The sequence below is a fragment of the Babylonia areolata genome, chromosome 19 (genome assembly GCF_041734735.1).
Source record: "Babylonia areolata isolate BAREFJ2019XMU chromosome 19, ASM4173473v1, whole genome shotgun sequence".
NCBI lineage: Eukaryota > Metazoa > Mollusca > Gastropoda > Neogastropoda > Buccinidae > Babylonia > Babylonia areolata.
The window spans coordinates 58,777,164-58,794,245 of NC_134894.1; the positions used below are offsets into that span (position 1 = coordinate 58,777,164).

The 17,082-nt window shown below is 44.7% G+C and overlaps 1 protein-coding gene across 1 annotated transcript in view; it reads right to left on the reverse strand.

The window, feature by feature from the left end:
• LOC143294377 (solute carrier family 28 member 3-like) overlaps positions 1–17,082 on the reverse strand; it is a 35,778-nt gene that overhangs the window by 6,530 nt on the left and 12,166 nt on the right. Inside the window, exons 5-10 of the mRNA XM_076605846.1 lie at positions 13,177–13,368; positions 11,321–11,482; positions 10,569–10,694; positions 6,829–6,959; positions 5,431–5,596; positions 2,308–2,418 (exon numbers count right to left, since the gene is read on the reverse strand). Of these exons, the coding sequence (XP_076461961.1) occupies positions 2,308–2,418; positions 5,431–5,596; positions 6,829–6,959; positions 10,569–10,694; positions 11,321–11,482; positions 13,177–13,368 (888 nt within the window). The remainder of the gene's footprint in view (positions 1–2,307; positions 2,419–5,430; positions 5,597–6,828; positions 6,960–10,568; positions 10,695–11,320; positions 11,483–13,176; positions 13,369–17,082) is intronic.

Below are 17,082 nucleotides of genomic sequence, written 5' to 3' on the forward strand. Positions count from 1 at the left end.
CATAAGCTGGAAACAGAAACAGGGAGACACAAAGGCATACCACGAGAGTTACGGCTTTGTAAGGTTTGTAACATGTCTGTGATTGGTGATGAGTTTTATTTTATAATGGAATGTCCCAGTTATAATCAGTTACAAAATAGATATGTTCCTAAAACATATTTGTCTCCAAAATCGGTTTTTAATTTTTGTAATATGCTCAAAGGAGGCAAAAAAGTCATTTTAGCTGCAAGTAAGAGGATTAGATTTGCAAATGTTGCCTAGTTATACTTTTGGAGTTAAAAGACATTTATGTTTTCTCAACTTTTATGTGACATTGTTGTGTATTTGGAAATGTTTGTTTTGGGCACGAAAAGATTATTTTGCAGTAATCCTCCATACTTCAATAGGAGTGAAAGGATAATTAACTCACTCAGTACGGCCAGTCCTCTCTTCCCCTCTACACAGACCCCTTGGATGTCCAGTGGGTGTCTGAATGACCCAACCTTTAGCTTCCGTCGTCAGAATTGTGGTATCCTTTGTCAACATTCACCTCTTCAGCGTAAGAGCCTTCCGCTTTCAATATTTTGATGATGGTAATTGGGGTGAAACGCTGTTAACGTCGTCTCTTTCGCCGTTCGTATGGAGAGAGTTAAAACTTGAAACTTGAAGTGTCTGCGTGCTTGTCACCTCTCGCTGTTCCCCTTCACCGCTGGCTAGCACCCGCTGTGTTACGGCACTGCGTAAAGAGAGCCGAGTGCGTTCAGTCTCTCCTGCCAGTACATAACCTCTCCACTACAAGCCCTATCCAGTTTCTCCACGTGGCAACACACGTCCACTGGGCACCTTGCGGCCCCAGGCCAAGCTACAAAGGGGCGTGGCGTGGAGGAGGTCTTGCCCCCCTAAACATGCAACGTGCAGGCCCACCGGCGTCGTGGACATGCCCTGGCGTTCATGAACCAAACCCCCCCAGCTATGGGCAACTAGAAGGGCAGAGGGAGCTCCTCAGCCTTGGTCAGCCAAGCCACCTCTCTAGGAGACGGATACTCCGAACAACAAAGCTGCACCTCCTGGGGCCGTCCTACGCGTGGCAGTGGGACAATGAGCCCCAGACGGCGAAAGGGTGGAGAAGAGACTGCACAACTTTCCTTCGCCTTAAAAAGTCCCCTGTGCTGGTCAGGCAAGCAGGCATGCCGATATATATATATATACATATGATAGTCATGTCGTGTTCGACTATGACCATCAGAACAGCAGAGGAGGCAACTGCTGTCCTGACTATCTGGGCTAGAATTTTTATTATAGTGGAGAGTGTCTTCTTGCCCAAGTTACATCCCCACTCTCTCGGCCAAAGAGGGTTTTAGGACAGTCAGCGTTGGGATGGCTCCCAAAGGCCAGCCAGCCACCAACGCTGCAGCACTAGGAGCCAGTGCAATCTTGCCTCCGTGTGTGTGTGTGTGTGTGTGTGTGAGTGTGTGCGTGCACATCGTGATGGGTGTGTGTGTGTGTGTGCGTGTCAATGACTGCGATTACAGAGAGCTGTGTAGTAACGTGGGTCCAAGGCTTTCTGTCCAATTCTACCAGATGATTCTTCCATCCAGTAATTGTACATGCATTTGCTGTTATCATTTATACGGTTTGATTCGCTAACCAACTGGCTGGCCGGCTGGCCGGCTGGTTGGTTGACTGACCAACTGACTGACAGATGGATGGATGGACGGATGGATAGATGGATGGATGGACGGACGGACGGATGGATGGATGGATGGATGGACGGATGGATGGATGGATGGACGGATGGATAGATGGATGGATGGACGGACGGATGGATGGATGGATGGACGGACGGATGGATGGATGGATGGACGGACGGACGGACGGATGGATGGATGGATGGACGGACGGATGGATGGATGGATGGACGGATGGATAGATGGACCGATGGATGGATGGACGGACGGATGGATGGACGGATGGATGGATGGACGGATGGATGGATGGATGGATGGATGGATGGATGGACGGATGGATGGATGGATGGATGGATGGATGGATGGATGGACGGACGGATGGATGGATGGACGGACGGATGTATGGATGGACGGATGGATGGATGGACGGATGGATGGATGGACGGATGGATAGATGGACGGATGGATGGATGGACGGACGGATGGATGGACGGATGGATGAATGGACGGACGGATGGATGGACGGATGGACAGATGGACGGATGGATGGATGGACGGATGGATAGATGGACGGAATGATGGATGGACGGAATGGATGGATGGATGGATCTATGGATGACTTTGCCAAACCTGTCCTCACCAGGGTCATGGTGAGAATCTTGAGACCCAGGAGGTAGGCAGCCTTGAGGCAGTCCACAGGATCAAAGCCCATCATGTAGGTGATGGGATAAAACAGGTAGGCCACAAATTTCTGGAACACAATAAAAAATGATTATCGGACTTAGAAACGCCGCACAAATTCACCTCATTTTTCATCGTATTATTCATTTCGTTCTATGAAGGTTCAAAACGGTAAAACCATGACAAAAATATGAAAAAAGAAACTGTGTAACAGTCTTTTTTTTTTTAATAATGCGAAGATTAACAAAAATAATCACGAGGTGATGAAGCATCATAAATTGTGTATAAATGTATCTTTTCTTTTAAAAACAATTGTTTCTCAGCATTGGAACTGAGCTTTTGAGAGATAAGATTAACAGCAACCAAAGCGATTTTCGTAAGTGCATCGGAAAAAAAGCAACATTTATTCAATTTCAGATGCAAAATACCTTTTTCATTTGCCGTTATTTCACATCGAATTGTCCTGCGGTTCTCTGAACCTTCATATACTGGTAAAAGGCATTGTTTAGTGTCCATATCAGCTTGTGTGAATGTCTCAGATAGTGACTGACTTACGAAAATGTTACTCTGCGTAATGTTTTTCTTCTTCTTCTTCTGCGTTCGCTCGTATGTACACGTGTGGGCTTTTACGTGTATGACCGTTTTTACCCCGCCATACTCCGTTTTCGGGGGTGTGCATGCTGGGTATGTTCTTGTTTCCATAACCCACCGAACGCTGACATGGATTACAGGATCTTTAACGTGCGTATTTGATCTTCTGCTTGCATATACACACGAAGGGGGGTTCAGGCACTAGCAGGTCTGCACATAATTATGTTGACCTGGGAGATCGTAAAAATCTCCACCCTTTACCCACCAGGCGCCGTCACCGTGATTCGAACCCTGACCATCAAATTGACAGTCCAACGCTTTAACCACACGGCTATTGCGCCCGTCGTAATGTTTTTCAAATGTCGTTTGGTCGGCTTGTGTTAATGTCTCAGATATCGACTGACTTACGAAAACATTACCTTTTTTGTAATGTTGTACAAATATCGTTTTGTTTTTTTTTTGTCTATTTGTTGGTTTGCCTCTCGAGACAAAAAAAACAAACAAACAAAAAAAAAAAAAACGTTTTCATCCATCACATTCGATGACGAAAACCTCGGCATCACTACCGATCGGTTGATTGGATGTGATGAGTCCGAAGATAAGCTGATTCATGGAAAAGTCGTGGCACATGCTGGGCAGGCAATGTGTGGACGCATCAGTCTTGAGCGCTGCGGCTGTCCTGGGCTAGCGGAGTTCCTTGCTACGCTCGCTGCACATCAGCATTTCTCCCTGCTTCAGAGTGCCTGGATGCCTGTGTACGGATGAGGCTGTGCAGTGCTGAGCGGTCGGTCCTCAACATCATGAGGGCTGTGTCATTCTTCTTCTTCTTCTTCTTCTTCTGCGTTCACTCGCATGCACACGAGTGGGCTTTTACGTGTATGACCGTTTTTACCCCGCCATGTAGGCAGCCATACTCCGTTTTCGGGGGTGTGCATGCTGCGTATGTTATTGTTTCCGTAACCCACCGAACGCTGACATGGATTACAGGATCTTTAACGTGAGTATTTGATCTTCTGCTTGCATATACACACGAAGGGGGGTTCAGGCACTAGCCTGGTTGATTGACAGTCCAACGCTTTAACCACTCGGCTATAGCGTCCGTCGAGGGCTGTGTCAAAGTCAAGAGACATCAGGGAGGCTTTCAGTGTGTCCTTAACTCTCTCCATACGAACGACGAAAGAGACGACGTTAACAGCGTTTCACCCCAATTAGCATCATCAAAATATTGCAAGCGGAACGCTCTTATACTGAGGAGGTAAATGTTGACAAAGAATACCACAGTTCTGACGACGGAAGCTAAAGGTTGGGTCATTCAGACACCCACTGGACATCCGAGGGGTCTGTGTAGAGGAGAAGAAAGGACTGGCCGTACTGAGTGAGTTAAAGAGCCTTTGTCTGCCCCTTTACGCTCCAGTGGCACACAAAATAATAATAATAAATATAATAATGGTACTTATATAGCGCTGAATCTTGTGCAGAGACAAATCTAAGCGCTTTCGCACCAGTCATTCTCACACACGCATAACTCTAAAACTGGAGAAACTAAAGACAAGGAAGAGGCAGGGAAGGGAGGCTATTTTGGGAAGAGGTGGGTTTTAAGGCCAGACTTGAAAGAGCTGAGTGTGGAGACTTGACGAAGCGAAAGAGGAAGTTCATTCCAATTGAAAACCAACAAAACCGCTTAACAAATTCAGTTGGCCTTAAGAATATTGAAAAACGCCTGCAATATATAGTTTAGACGAACCTTGTCCCATTCATGTAACATATGTATGTGCAACAAAAATATATTTTTCAAGAAAGTAACAAAGAAAAACGGAAGATACAAAATCATCAAATGTATAAAAAAAAATTGTTTTTTTAATTCGGGCAAAAAAAAAAGGGGGGGGGGGGATCACACAAACGCAATGTCTGAGAAAATAAGGAAGAAAAAAATAGCGGAGAAAGAAAGAAAGACAGTACCAAATCATACAGCTTGATTCAGATCGAACACGGCGTGTATTCTTCAATCAGGATTACAAGGACAAAAAAAAAAAACAAAAAAAAAACATGCGCTAAAGGCTGAATGTCATCGATCAGAAACTGGAGAAAAATTTGTTCATACCATGTCCGCAATAATCCGTACAGTTTACAGTCTCGCGGTGTGTTCAGTGTGTGTGTGTGTGTGTCTGTGTCTCTGTGTCTGTGTGTCTGTGGGTCTGTCTGTGTGTCTGTGTGTGTGTCTGTGTGACTGTGTGTCTGTGTGTGTGTCTGTGTGACTGTGTGTCTGTGTGTGTCTGCGTGTGTCTGTCTCTCTGTGTGTATGTCTGTGTGTGTCTGTGTGTGTGCCTGTGTGTCTGTGCGTGTCTGTGTGGATCTGTGTGCGTGTCTGTGTGTGTGTCTGTGTGACTGTGTGTCTGTGTGTGTCTGCGTGTGTGTTTGTGTCTGTGTGTCTGTGTGTCTGTGTGTGTGTGTGCATGCGTGCGTGCGTGCGTGTGTGTGTGTGTGCCCTCACCGACAGGGTGAAGTCCAGGCCGGCCCGCTCTGAGAACCAGTAGACAGTCTTGTCCAGGAATTCCAGCCCTGACGTGAAGACCATCAGGTTGAGGACCACCAGCACGGACACCTTCATCCCGTCCTTGGCCCCCGTCGTCAGCGCACCCATGAAGCTGTGGTACTGCCTGTCCCGGTACAGTGATACAACAACAACAACAATAAAAAAAAAAAAAAAAAAAAACAATCGTCATCATCGCCACCATCATCATCATCGTCGTCGTAAGAATAAGAATATAATAAGAATGACAATAACCCGCCCAGCGTATTTCTCATTGAGATCATCTTTCCTTCCTACCTCATCATCAAAACGATGACAATATCAGGAAGACAATACCACAAGACAAGACAAGACAGGGCAGGACAGGACAAGACAAGACAAGACAGGGCAGGGCAGGGCAGGGGCAGGGCAGGACGGGATAAGATAATACAAGACAGGACAGGACAAGATAGGACAAGACAGACAGGGCAGGGCAGGACAACACAAGGCATACACACATACACCCTTCAGTGTGTCTTTCCTGTTGGGGGTGTGAACTTACACAGACAAGTCAACTGAAAACAATAATCAAGATAAAAATTAATGAAGCTGGTCACCGATGTACGTCACCAAACTTCCAGTATTTCTATCCATAATCAGATCTTACTTATAAGGACGTGAATAACATAGCTATAGTCGCATTTTGATAAATATGACTAAATCAAAAAACTCTTCAACTTTCAAGGAATAACCAGCTAAACAAACTACATCACGGTGAGAGCGTAATGTTAAGGGCTGTTTTACTCATTAAAAACAAAACTTCAAAACTAAAAAGTACAATAAAGGTTTAAACATAAAAGCCCATATACATGATCTATCGTAATTAAACCAAAAGAGTGTTCGATGGTCAGATATAAGGAAGAAGAGTGCTTGCTTTGCTCTTTTAAAGTGTGGCTTACACAGCTTCAAGCCAATGCTGCCTTCAGTGCAGGCCAAAGGAAATGTTCCGAGGAACAAATCAAAGAAACGTCCTAAAAAAAAAATAATAATAAAATTTAAAAAAATAAAGGAAGATATCAGTCCGTCAGTACACAAATCTTCTTCATACTCATCAAAACATATACTGCTCTTCTGCAATTATTTCTTTATCTTGTATTGGTCACAGGGCCTTTGTTTGTATGTGTGTGTGTTTGGTTGGTGGTTTTGTGGTTTATTTTTGGAGGGGAGACTTTTTGTGTGTTTTTTTGTTTGTTTGTTTGTTGTTGTTTTTTGGGGGGGTTTGGGGGGTGGGGGGGATGGGGGGGGGAGAGGGGGAGGGGAGCTCAAATGACGACAGCAGCCATACAGTCTTGCCCTCGCTCCAGTGCCTTCTCTCCTCACCCAACATCCACGGTGTAGGCGTCCTTGGCCTTGATGGTCGGTTTGCGTTCGTCGGGGTACAGCAGTTTGGCGAAGGCCAGAGCAGCTGGGGCAGACATCACGCTGGCCGTCAGAATGTGTTTCACGGGGGCCTGCAAAGGAAATTTATCAGGGTTTTTTTTTGTTTGTTTGTTTCTTTGTTTTTTTCGAAACAAGCGAGAGAATCTGAGTGCGCTGGTTCGAATCACGGTTCAGCCACCGATATTTTCTCCCCCTCCACTAGACCTTGAGTGGTGGTCTGGACGCTAGTCATTCGAATGAGACGATAAACCGAGAGTCCCGTGTGCAGCATGCATTTAGCGCACGTAAAAGAACCCACGGCAACAAAAGGGTTGTTCCTGGCAAAATTTTGTAGAAAAATCCACTTCGATAGGAAAAACAAATAAAACTACACGCAGGAAAAAAAAAAAAAAAAAAATGGGTGGCGCTGTAGTGTAGTGACGCGCTCTCCCTGGGAAGAGCAGCCCGAATTTCACACAGAGAAATCTGATGTGATAAAAAGAAATACAAATACAAAAAAAATACAAAGCAAAGAACAGAAAACCAGCCTTTACAAAATCATACTGAAATCATCTTTGTTTTTTTATCACGAATTTTAGAAGCGATTTTTTTTTTTTAAACATAGCGAAGGAACAGAAAACCAGTTTTTACAACATCATACTGAAATCATTTGTTTGTTTGTTTTTTTTTATCACGAATTTTAGAAGCGAGGTTATTCAAAATAAAGCAAACGAACAGAAATCGCTTGTTTTCCCGTTTTGGTTTTGGTGGGTGGTGGTGGGGTGCTGGTTGGTTTCCGCGAGGGTGACTGGGAATTTATTTTGTTTTCTCCTTCCTTTCTGTCTCTGTCTTTGTCTCAGTCTATTTGTTTTTTGTCTTCATCACTGTATTTGTACGTCTGCCTGCCTGTCTGTCTGTCTGTCTGTAAACGGATAATTCTCCTTAAAGTGGCCTGCAAAGAATCAGATTCAAACACTCGACTGTTGGACGCCGTTCTTTCTCTGTCTCTGGACCTTGCAACTGGAATGAACTTCCTCTTTCACTTCGTCAGGTCTCCGCACTCAGCTCTTTTCAAGTCTGGTCTTAAAACCCCACCTCTTCCCAAAATAGCCTCCCTTCTCTGCCTCTTCCGTGTCTTCAGGTTTTTACGGTGTTAAGAGTTATGCATGCGTATGAATGACTGGTGTGAAAGCGCTTTGATTTGTCTCTGCACAAGATTCAGCGCTATATAAATATAATAATCAAATTAAATTAAAATTAAAGTCTGTGGGAAATGCCAACAGTGAGACAGGGACCGGTAGGATAAGATAGTTGTGATCCGTATCGTTTTGAATGTGTGTGTGTGTGTGTGTGTGTGTGTGTGCCGTGGAAGCTGCGATACGTAGCCTAGAAATGAGTGTGTGGAGGAGGGGTGTAGAGGAGGTGCAGGGTAATGTGTGGTGTGTGTGTGTGTGTGTTGGGGCTCATGTACGTTTATGTGTATTTGACTGTGCTTTCGTATCTGTGAAACTGCATGTTTGGTGCATATCTGTTATGCATGTGTGGGTGTATGTGTGAATGTGTGTCTCCATGTTTTATATTTATTTGCTTATTTATCATAATTGTTGTCTTTTTTATTTATCTATTTTATTATTATTATTATTATTATTATTACCTTATTTTGCGCGTTGGGTTACGCTGCTAGTCAGGCATCTGCTTGGCAGATGTGGCGTAGCGTATATGGATTTGTCCGAACGCAGTGACGCCTCCTTGAGCTACCGAAACTGAAACTGAAACTGACAGACAGGGCAAAATGTTTCTCAGCAGGTACAAGCAAAAACGATGTCCTGAGTTCGATCCCCCCCGTCGCAACAAGTGGGTTAAGGGTGGAGATGTGTTTAGGCCCAACACTCGGCTTATGTCACAGATTGACATAAGTTTACATTTGGGCCAACAGCAAAGTGAGAGCTGTATTATCAATGGTTTCTCCAGTCAATGGGAAACCATTTACAGCTCAGTCTTTTGTGAAGGACTATGACTCTCAAACTAGGAGACAAAACTGCACTGGCTCTTAGTGCTGCAGCCTTGTGGGCTAGTTGGCCTTTGGGAACCATCCCAACGCCGACTGTCCTAAAACCCTCTTGGCCGAGAGAGTGGGGATGTACTTGGGCAAGACACTCTCCACTATGATTAAATTCTAGCCCAATTAGTTGGAACAGCAGTTGCCTCCTCTGCTGTTCTGATGGTCATAGTCGGACACGACTGACTATCATATATATATATATATATATATATATATATATGTGTGTGTGTGTGTGTGTGTGTGTGTGTGTGTGTGTGTGTGTGTGTGTGTGTGTGTGTGTGTGTGTTCCCGATCCCCCAGGTCAACATATATGCAGACCTGCCAGTGCTTGAACCCCCTTCGTGTGATCATACACACGTTGAAGATCCTGTAACCCATGTCAGCGTTCGGTGGGTTGTGGAAACAAGAAGATACACCCAATGGACTATGGCTGCCTACATGGCGGGGTAAATAAACAAAAAGGTCATACACGTAAAATGTTACATTGTGTGTGTGTGTGTGTGTGTGTGTGTGTGTGTGTGTGCACTACTGAAATCTGATTGAATGACACAGAAAATGATTGAGCATCATATGTCAGCCGTCAGTCGGCTCTACCCAGGTAAGGCAGCCTGATGTGCAAATTTCTCTCCTTTTTTTTTTTTTTTTTTGTAAAGCGGCCAGTGTTTGGTCTCTGACCGGATATAGGCGCTATATAAATATCTGTATCATCATCATCATCATCATCATCACCATCAAGTTTTGGGCAGAGGGGTAGGTCTCTGGCGATTTGGTTTATGTGCGTCACAGGACACGAAGAGAATAAAATGAATAAGTAAACTCAGTGTAAACGGATTTTCCTGAGATTCTGTAGAAGTGTCCGCTATTGACCAAAGACCCGTCCGACTTTGGTATCGATCCTGGCGATTTTTGACTCACTTGTGTAAACAAAGTGAGTCTATGTTTTAACCCGGTGTTCGGTTGTCTGTGTGTGTGTGTGTGTGTGTGTGTGTGTGTGTGTCTGTGTCTGTGTGTGTCTGTGTCTGTGTCTGTGTGTCCGTGGTAAACTTTAACATTGACATTTTCTCTGCAAATACTTTGTCAGTTGACACCAAATTTGGCATAAAAATAGGAAAAATTCAGTTCTTTCCAGTTATCTTGTTTAAAACAATATTGCACCTCTGGGATGGGTACAAAAAATAAAAAAGAAGCCTAATTATATGCAAACTGCCTTTACTGTTATATTAAAAAATTTTGTATTCTCTAAACTTGGCACTTTGACCTCTTATTCTGACACAACAAGAGCAGTCATTATTTTCATTTTTTTGTTCAAACAGGAACTTCTTTTGCTAAGCATGGAATTTTTATTTATTTTGCAAACGTTTTGGTGCAGATAGTAAACAAGGGAAATTACTCTGTAATTAATGCTAGGGGACGTAATTTATCACAAGTGAGTCTTGAAGGCCTTGCCTCTCTTGTTTTTTTAATTCAACGGAAAGCAGAACTAAGGGAGGAAATTAGATAACTTGGCCCGAGTCAAGCGCTCCAGTTTGATCCCTTCCGTTTAAGAGCAACCGCCAGTGGCTGGGAGAAGAAACCGCCCGCAGAGCGCTGCCGATCAACTGCCAGAGTGCACATGAAAACCCGAAGTGTTTTCTCTTACCCCATAGGCAGCGAAGGCATAGAGCAGGGACCCCGCGATACTGGCAAACCCTCCCGTCATCACAGCGAACAGTTCCGACTGGGTGATGTCCTTGACAAACGGTTTGACCAGGATGGGGGTCTCTACCTGTTCAACACACACACACGCGCACGAACACACACACACACACACACACACACACACACACACACACACACACACACACACACATATATATATATATATATATATATATATATATATATATATATATATATGGTGTGTGTCCATCGAGATCGATGATGACCATCGTTGTCATCCAGCTGGGGGATGGGGGGAGAGTGGTGGTGGGGTGGGGGGTAGGATGCTCATGAATCTATCTGTGAATGCGCAGATGGCTGAATAGTCCAATCTGCGCACGAAATGTTCGCTGACAGTTGGGGCAGACAAAGACAGGCATACCATTGTCAGGGAGCTTGTTTGCCCGTGACATTCTGGCCTGCCTCTTCTGAACAGCTGCAGCAGTCCTGTTGGCCTCGCACAACTTGGCGCCTTTGTGCACAGCAGCACGCCATTTATATATATATACTCTGGAAACTGTTTAGAAACTCATGTTAACATCACAGTCAACACTACAAAAAAAAAATCAGAAAATACGCACACACACACGCAGACACAAACACAGACACACACACACACACACACACACACACACACACACACACACACACACACACACACACACACACACACACACACACACACTTACTGACCAGACTCAGGAAGAGGTTGGCAGCAGCACTGACGGACTCTATAGGACTGGTGCCCAGACAGAAGCTGAGGAAGCGGCCGAACTCGGCGAAGATGACCTGCACCACTCCCAGGTAATACAATACACTGATGGTGGCGTTGAAGAAGATGGTGACTGGCATTACCTGAAGAAGAAAAAAAAATAGAACCTGATGAACCGTTCTGTAACAAAAGGCTTCCTTTCTTTCTTCGCTGTCTCTATCTTCAGTACATTCCATTGGCACGCCCCGCCCACTTTCGTCTTCGCTGTCTCTGTCTTCAGAGCATTCCATTGGCACGTCCCGCCCACTTTCGTCTTTGCTGTCTCTATCTTAACTGCACTCCATTGGCACGCCCCAATCCATTTTCGTCTTCGCTGTCTCTATCTTCAATGCATTCCACTGGCACGCCCCGCCCACTTTCGTCTTTGCTGTCTCTATCTTCAGTGCATTCCATTGGCACACCCCAATTCATTTTCGTCTTCGCTGTCTCTATCTTCAGTGCATTCCATTGGCACGCCCCACCCATTTTCTTCTTTGCTGTCTCTATCTTCACTGCATTCCACTGGCACGCCCCAATCCATTTTCTTCTTCGCTGTCTCTATCTTCACTGCATTCCACTGGCACGCCCCACCCACTTTCGTCTTTGCTGTCTCTATCTTCAATGCATTCCACTGGCAAACCCCACCCACTTTCGTCTTTGCTGTCTCTATCTTCAGTGCATTCCATTGGCACGCCCCGCCCACTTTCGTCTTTGATGTCTCTATCTTAACTGCATTCCATTGGCACGCCCCGCCCACTTTCGTCTTTGCTGTCTCTATCTTCAGTGCATTCCATTGGCATGCCCCAATCCATTTTCTTCTTCGCTGTCTCTGTCTTCAGTGCATTCCACTGGCACGCCCCGCCCACTTTCGTCTTTGCTGTCTCTATCTTCAATGCATTCCACTGGCACGCCCCGCCCACTTTCGTCTTTGCTGTCTCTATCTTCAATGCATTCCATTGGCACGCCCCGCCCACTTTCGTCTTTGCTGTCTCTATCTTCAATGCACACTTTCGTCTTTGCTGTCTCTATCTTCAATGCATTCCACTGGCAAACCCCACCCACGTCGCTCATCCTGGCTCACCCCTAAGTCGCACAGTCGTATACCTCCAAGGCTTCTTCTTGTCATTGTCCCAAGCACCAGTAGTCAAGAGGGGGCAAAGAATGCCATTAGGCCAGCAACTAGAACAGACCCTGCACTGCTACTAATGGAGTCTGGTCGGCGGGGATCACTTCGTGCCTGTTCTGATTCTACATACACACACAGGACACCCACATGAAAATAAAGTAATAAGAGAAAATAAAACAAAACAAAACAAAACAAAACAACAACAACAACAATAATAATAATAATAATAATAATGATAATAATAATAATAATAATAATAATAATAATAATAACAATAATAATAATAATAAGAGAAAATCAAAAGAAAAGAAAATACAACAAAAATAAAACGAAATGAATAAAACACAGCGAAAAAAAATAAAGTACAATACAAAACAAACAAAATAGAGTTAATCAGACAAAATACGTGAAATCAAAACAAAATAAACGAATAAAATAAATGAAATGAAATAAATTATCACAACAAAATCAATGAAACAAAAGAAAACGAAAATCTCTACCACCCACCCAGAACACGAAATGAACAGAATAAAGTAATACAACAAAACTAATGAAACAAAACAAAAAAAATCTCTACCACCTACCCAGTAATATAAGTAATACAACAAAGCAAATACAACAAAGATAATGAAACAAAACAAACAAAAAACCCAGAAGATCTCTACCACCCACCTGGAACACGATCTTGTGGTCCAGGTACTTTTTCCCGAACACGTTCCTCGACCCCGTGTCAGCGTACCTGAGGAACTCCTCCGTGCGGTCCGCCAACCACTGGAACGCTGCAGACCCGAACGTCGTCTTCCCGATCAGCACGGCGAACCAGAACTGTAGCCCCATGCCCCAGAACACGGCGTGCCAGTTGATCTGAAACATGACGGCCACAACAGCCGAGTGCTCAAACCGTTTGACTTTCAATCTGAGGGTCCTTGGTTCGAATCTCCGTAACGGCGCCTCGTAGGTAAAGGGTGGAGATTTTTTCCGAACTCCCAGGTCAACATATGTATGTGCAGACCTGTCAGTGCCTGAACCCCCTTCCTGTGTGTAGGCATGCAGGAGATCAAATACGCACGTAAAAGATCCCAATATCCATGTCAGCGTTCGGTTGGTTATGGAAACAAGAACATGCCCAGCATCCACTCGCCCGAAAACGGAGTATGGCTGCCTTCATGGCGGGGGTAAAAACGGTCATACACGTAAAACCTCACTCGTATGTACGAGTGAACGTGGGAGTCGCAGCCCACGAACGAAGAAGAAGAAGAGATCTGAAACACCGCACGGAACTGGGGTTATAAATGCCATGGTCACACCCCAACTCGAAAAAAAAAACGTATATGTGTGATAGTCAGTCGTGTCCGACTTAATGATCATCAGAACAGCAAATGCGGCAACTGCTGTCCCGAGTATCTGGGCTAGAAGTCCATCATAGTGTAGAGAGTATCTTGCCCCAGTTGCATCACCACTCTCTCGGCCAAGAGGGCTTTAGGACAAATGGCGTTAGGATTGTCCCCAAAGGCCAACCTGCCCCCGAAGGCTGCAGCACTACAGAGCCAGTGTAATCTTACCTCCTAGTTGTGTCATTGTCCTCCACAACAGACTAACTTGACTTGACTTATGCCTCTTGACTCTTTGTGGAGCATAGGGCTGCAACAGTTCTCTTTCAGCGGACTCAGTTTGGGGCTATCCTCTTCAGCCGGGGCCATGTCCATCCGGCTGCCTTCATCTCATCGTCCGTGCTTCTTCTCCAGGTCTGCTTTGGTCTGCCTCACTCTCCTCTTTCCATGGAGGTTCCATTCAAGTGCCTGTCTTGTGGTGTCATGTGAAGGCTTTCGAAGGGTATGGCCTATCCAGCCCCTTTTCCTCCTCCTGATCTCCTCACTGGTGGGCACCTGGTTGGTTCTTCTCTAGAGGCACGCAAAGCTGCAAATGAATTCCCACTGAAGTGGAGAGACCATTGATCATACACCTCTCACTTTGGTGTCTGGCCCAACTGTAAGCTTATATAACTGGTTTGCAATCAGCGTGATTGTGGTCAATCTCTATATGGCGTTAGGTTTCGGTTTCAACGCGGCATCAGACCATGTGGGCTGACCCGCGTAAGCTACAAACAAAAATCATAACGGCATAAAAACCCGCCACATGCATTAACCCCTTGACCTGCAGGTCTCCAGATCCGGTCGAATGCTGCAAAGTTTGTGGGTGTGGTTCGTTGGTGATCGGCTTCGGGTCCACTCTGTTTACGCATACCCAGATTCAAACACTAGACTGTTGGCCGCCGTTCTTTCTCTGTCTCTGGACCTTGCGATTGGAATGAACTTCCTCTTTCGCTTCGTCAAGCCTCCACACTCACCTCTTTCAAGTCTGGCCTTAAAACCCACCTCTTCCCAAAATAGCCCCCCTTGCCTGCCCTTCCTTGTCCTTAGTTTCTACAGTTTTAGAGTTATGCATGCGTGTGAATGACTGGTGCGAAAGCGCTTTGATTTGTCTCTGCACAAGATTCAACGCTATATAAATACCATTATTATTATTATTATCATGATGTCTAATCGAACGTCTTTTCGTGCCGACAACGTATATCATTTTTGAGTGGCCTGCATTCTCATTTTCTACTAAAAGAGAGGGCGCCGCCTCAGACTCACGATTGAGTGTGCGAGCCTTAGCTGTCTGCATAAGTCAGTACGCGCCTTGCTCGTCTGGTGACCAGTCGCTTCTTCACTTCACAGCTCTCGTCATTGGTTTTATCGGTGGTCTGCGTGTGACTTCTTTTCAGCTTCAAATCCTATACTGAACTTCTTCTTCTTCTTCTTCTGCGTTCACTCGTATGCGCACGAGTGGGCTTTTACGTGTATGACCGTTTTACCCCGCCATGTAGGCAGCCATACTCCGTTTTCGGGGGTGTGCATGCTGGGTATGTTCTTGTTTCCATAACCCACCGAACGCTGACATGGATTACAGGATCTTTAACGTGCGTATTTGATCTTCTGCTTGCATATATACACGAAGGGGGTTCAGGCACTGGCAGGTCTGCACATATGTTGACCTGGGAGATCGTAAAAAATCTCCACCCTTTACCCACCAGGCGCCGTCACCGTGATTCGAACCCGGGACCCTCAGATTGACAGTCCAACGCTTTAACCACTCGGCTATTGCGCCCGTCGTAATGTTTTTCAAATGTCGTTTGGTCGGCTTGTGTTAATGTCTCAGATATCGACTGACTTACGAAAACATTACCTTTTTGTAATGTTGTATAATGAACAAACCGTTGTATGAAATAGTCTACAATGTGTTACCCTCGTAACTGGATTTGGTTTATATCACCTGTTTTCTTTTGACACCATGGGTATGCGCTGCTGTGTTAACGACCAAACTTATTTGTTAAACCCAGCCACTGTACCATGGACTTGAGAGGCGTTCAGCAGTTTGGCATCGTCTGCTAGATAAGGGTGATTGTAAGCTTCAGCACATGTTAACTCACTCAGTACGGCCAGTCCTCTCTTCTCCTCTACACAGACCCCTCGGATGTCCAGTGGGTGTCTGAATGACCCAACTTTTAGCTTCCGTCGTCAGAATTGTGGCATTCTTTGTCAACATTCACCTCTTCAGTATAAGAGCCTTCCGCTTGCAATATTTTGATGATGGTAACTGGGGTGAAACGCTGTTAACGTCGTCTCTTTCGCCGTTCGTATGGAAAGAGTTAACCTCATATCAAAGAGGTTTGTACATCGTTGATTGTCCCCTGCACCATCCAGATCGTGTCTTTGGGATATGCACCAGACAGTGTACCACTCATATACACTTGATAAATAAGTTAATAAATAAAAGTAGATACAAACATTTCTTCTTTTTTTTTCCAAGTTAAAACTAAACAACAACAACAATAACAAACGAACGGGAAGGTCATCATGAACAACTACAGCAACAACACCAACAATAACAACACCAAAACCCCATCATCAGCAACAACAAACAAACGAGAATGACATCAACAATGACAGCATCATCAACAACAACAAACAAATGGGAAGGTCATCATGAACAACCACAACAACAACGACGACAACAATAAAAAACAAAAATCCATCATCAACAACAACAAACAAATGGGAAGGTCATCATGAACAACCACAACAACAACAACAACAACAACAACAACAACAACAAAAATCCATCATCAACAACAACAAACAAATGGGAAGGTCATCATCAACAACCACAACAACAACGACGACAACAATAACAACAAAAATCCATCATCAACAACAACAAACAAACGAGAAGGACATCAACAATGACATCATCAACAACAACAAACAAATGGGAAGGTCATCATCAACAACCACAACAACAACGACGACAACAATAACAACAAAAATCCATCATCAACAACAACAAACAAATGGGAAGGTCATCATGAACAACCACAACAACAACGACGACAACAATAACAACAAAAATCCATCATCAACAACAACAACCACAACTACTACTACAACAACACAAAAACAAACAAACAAAAAAGCATCATCAACAACAAACACGGGAATGACAACACCGACAACCACAACCACAACAAACAACAAA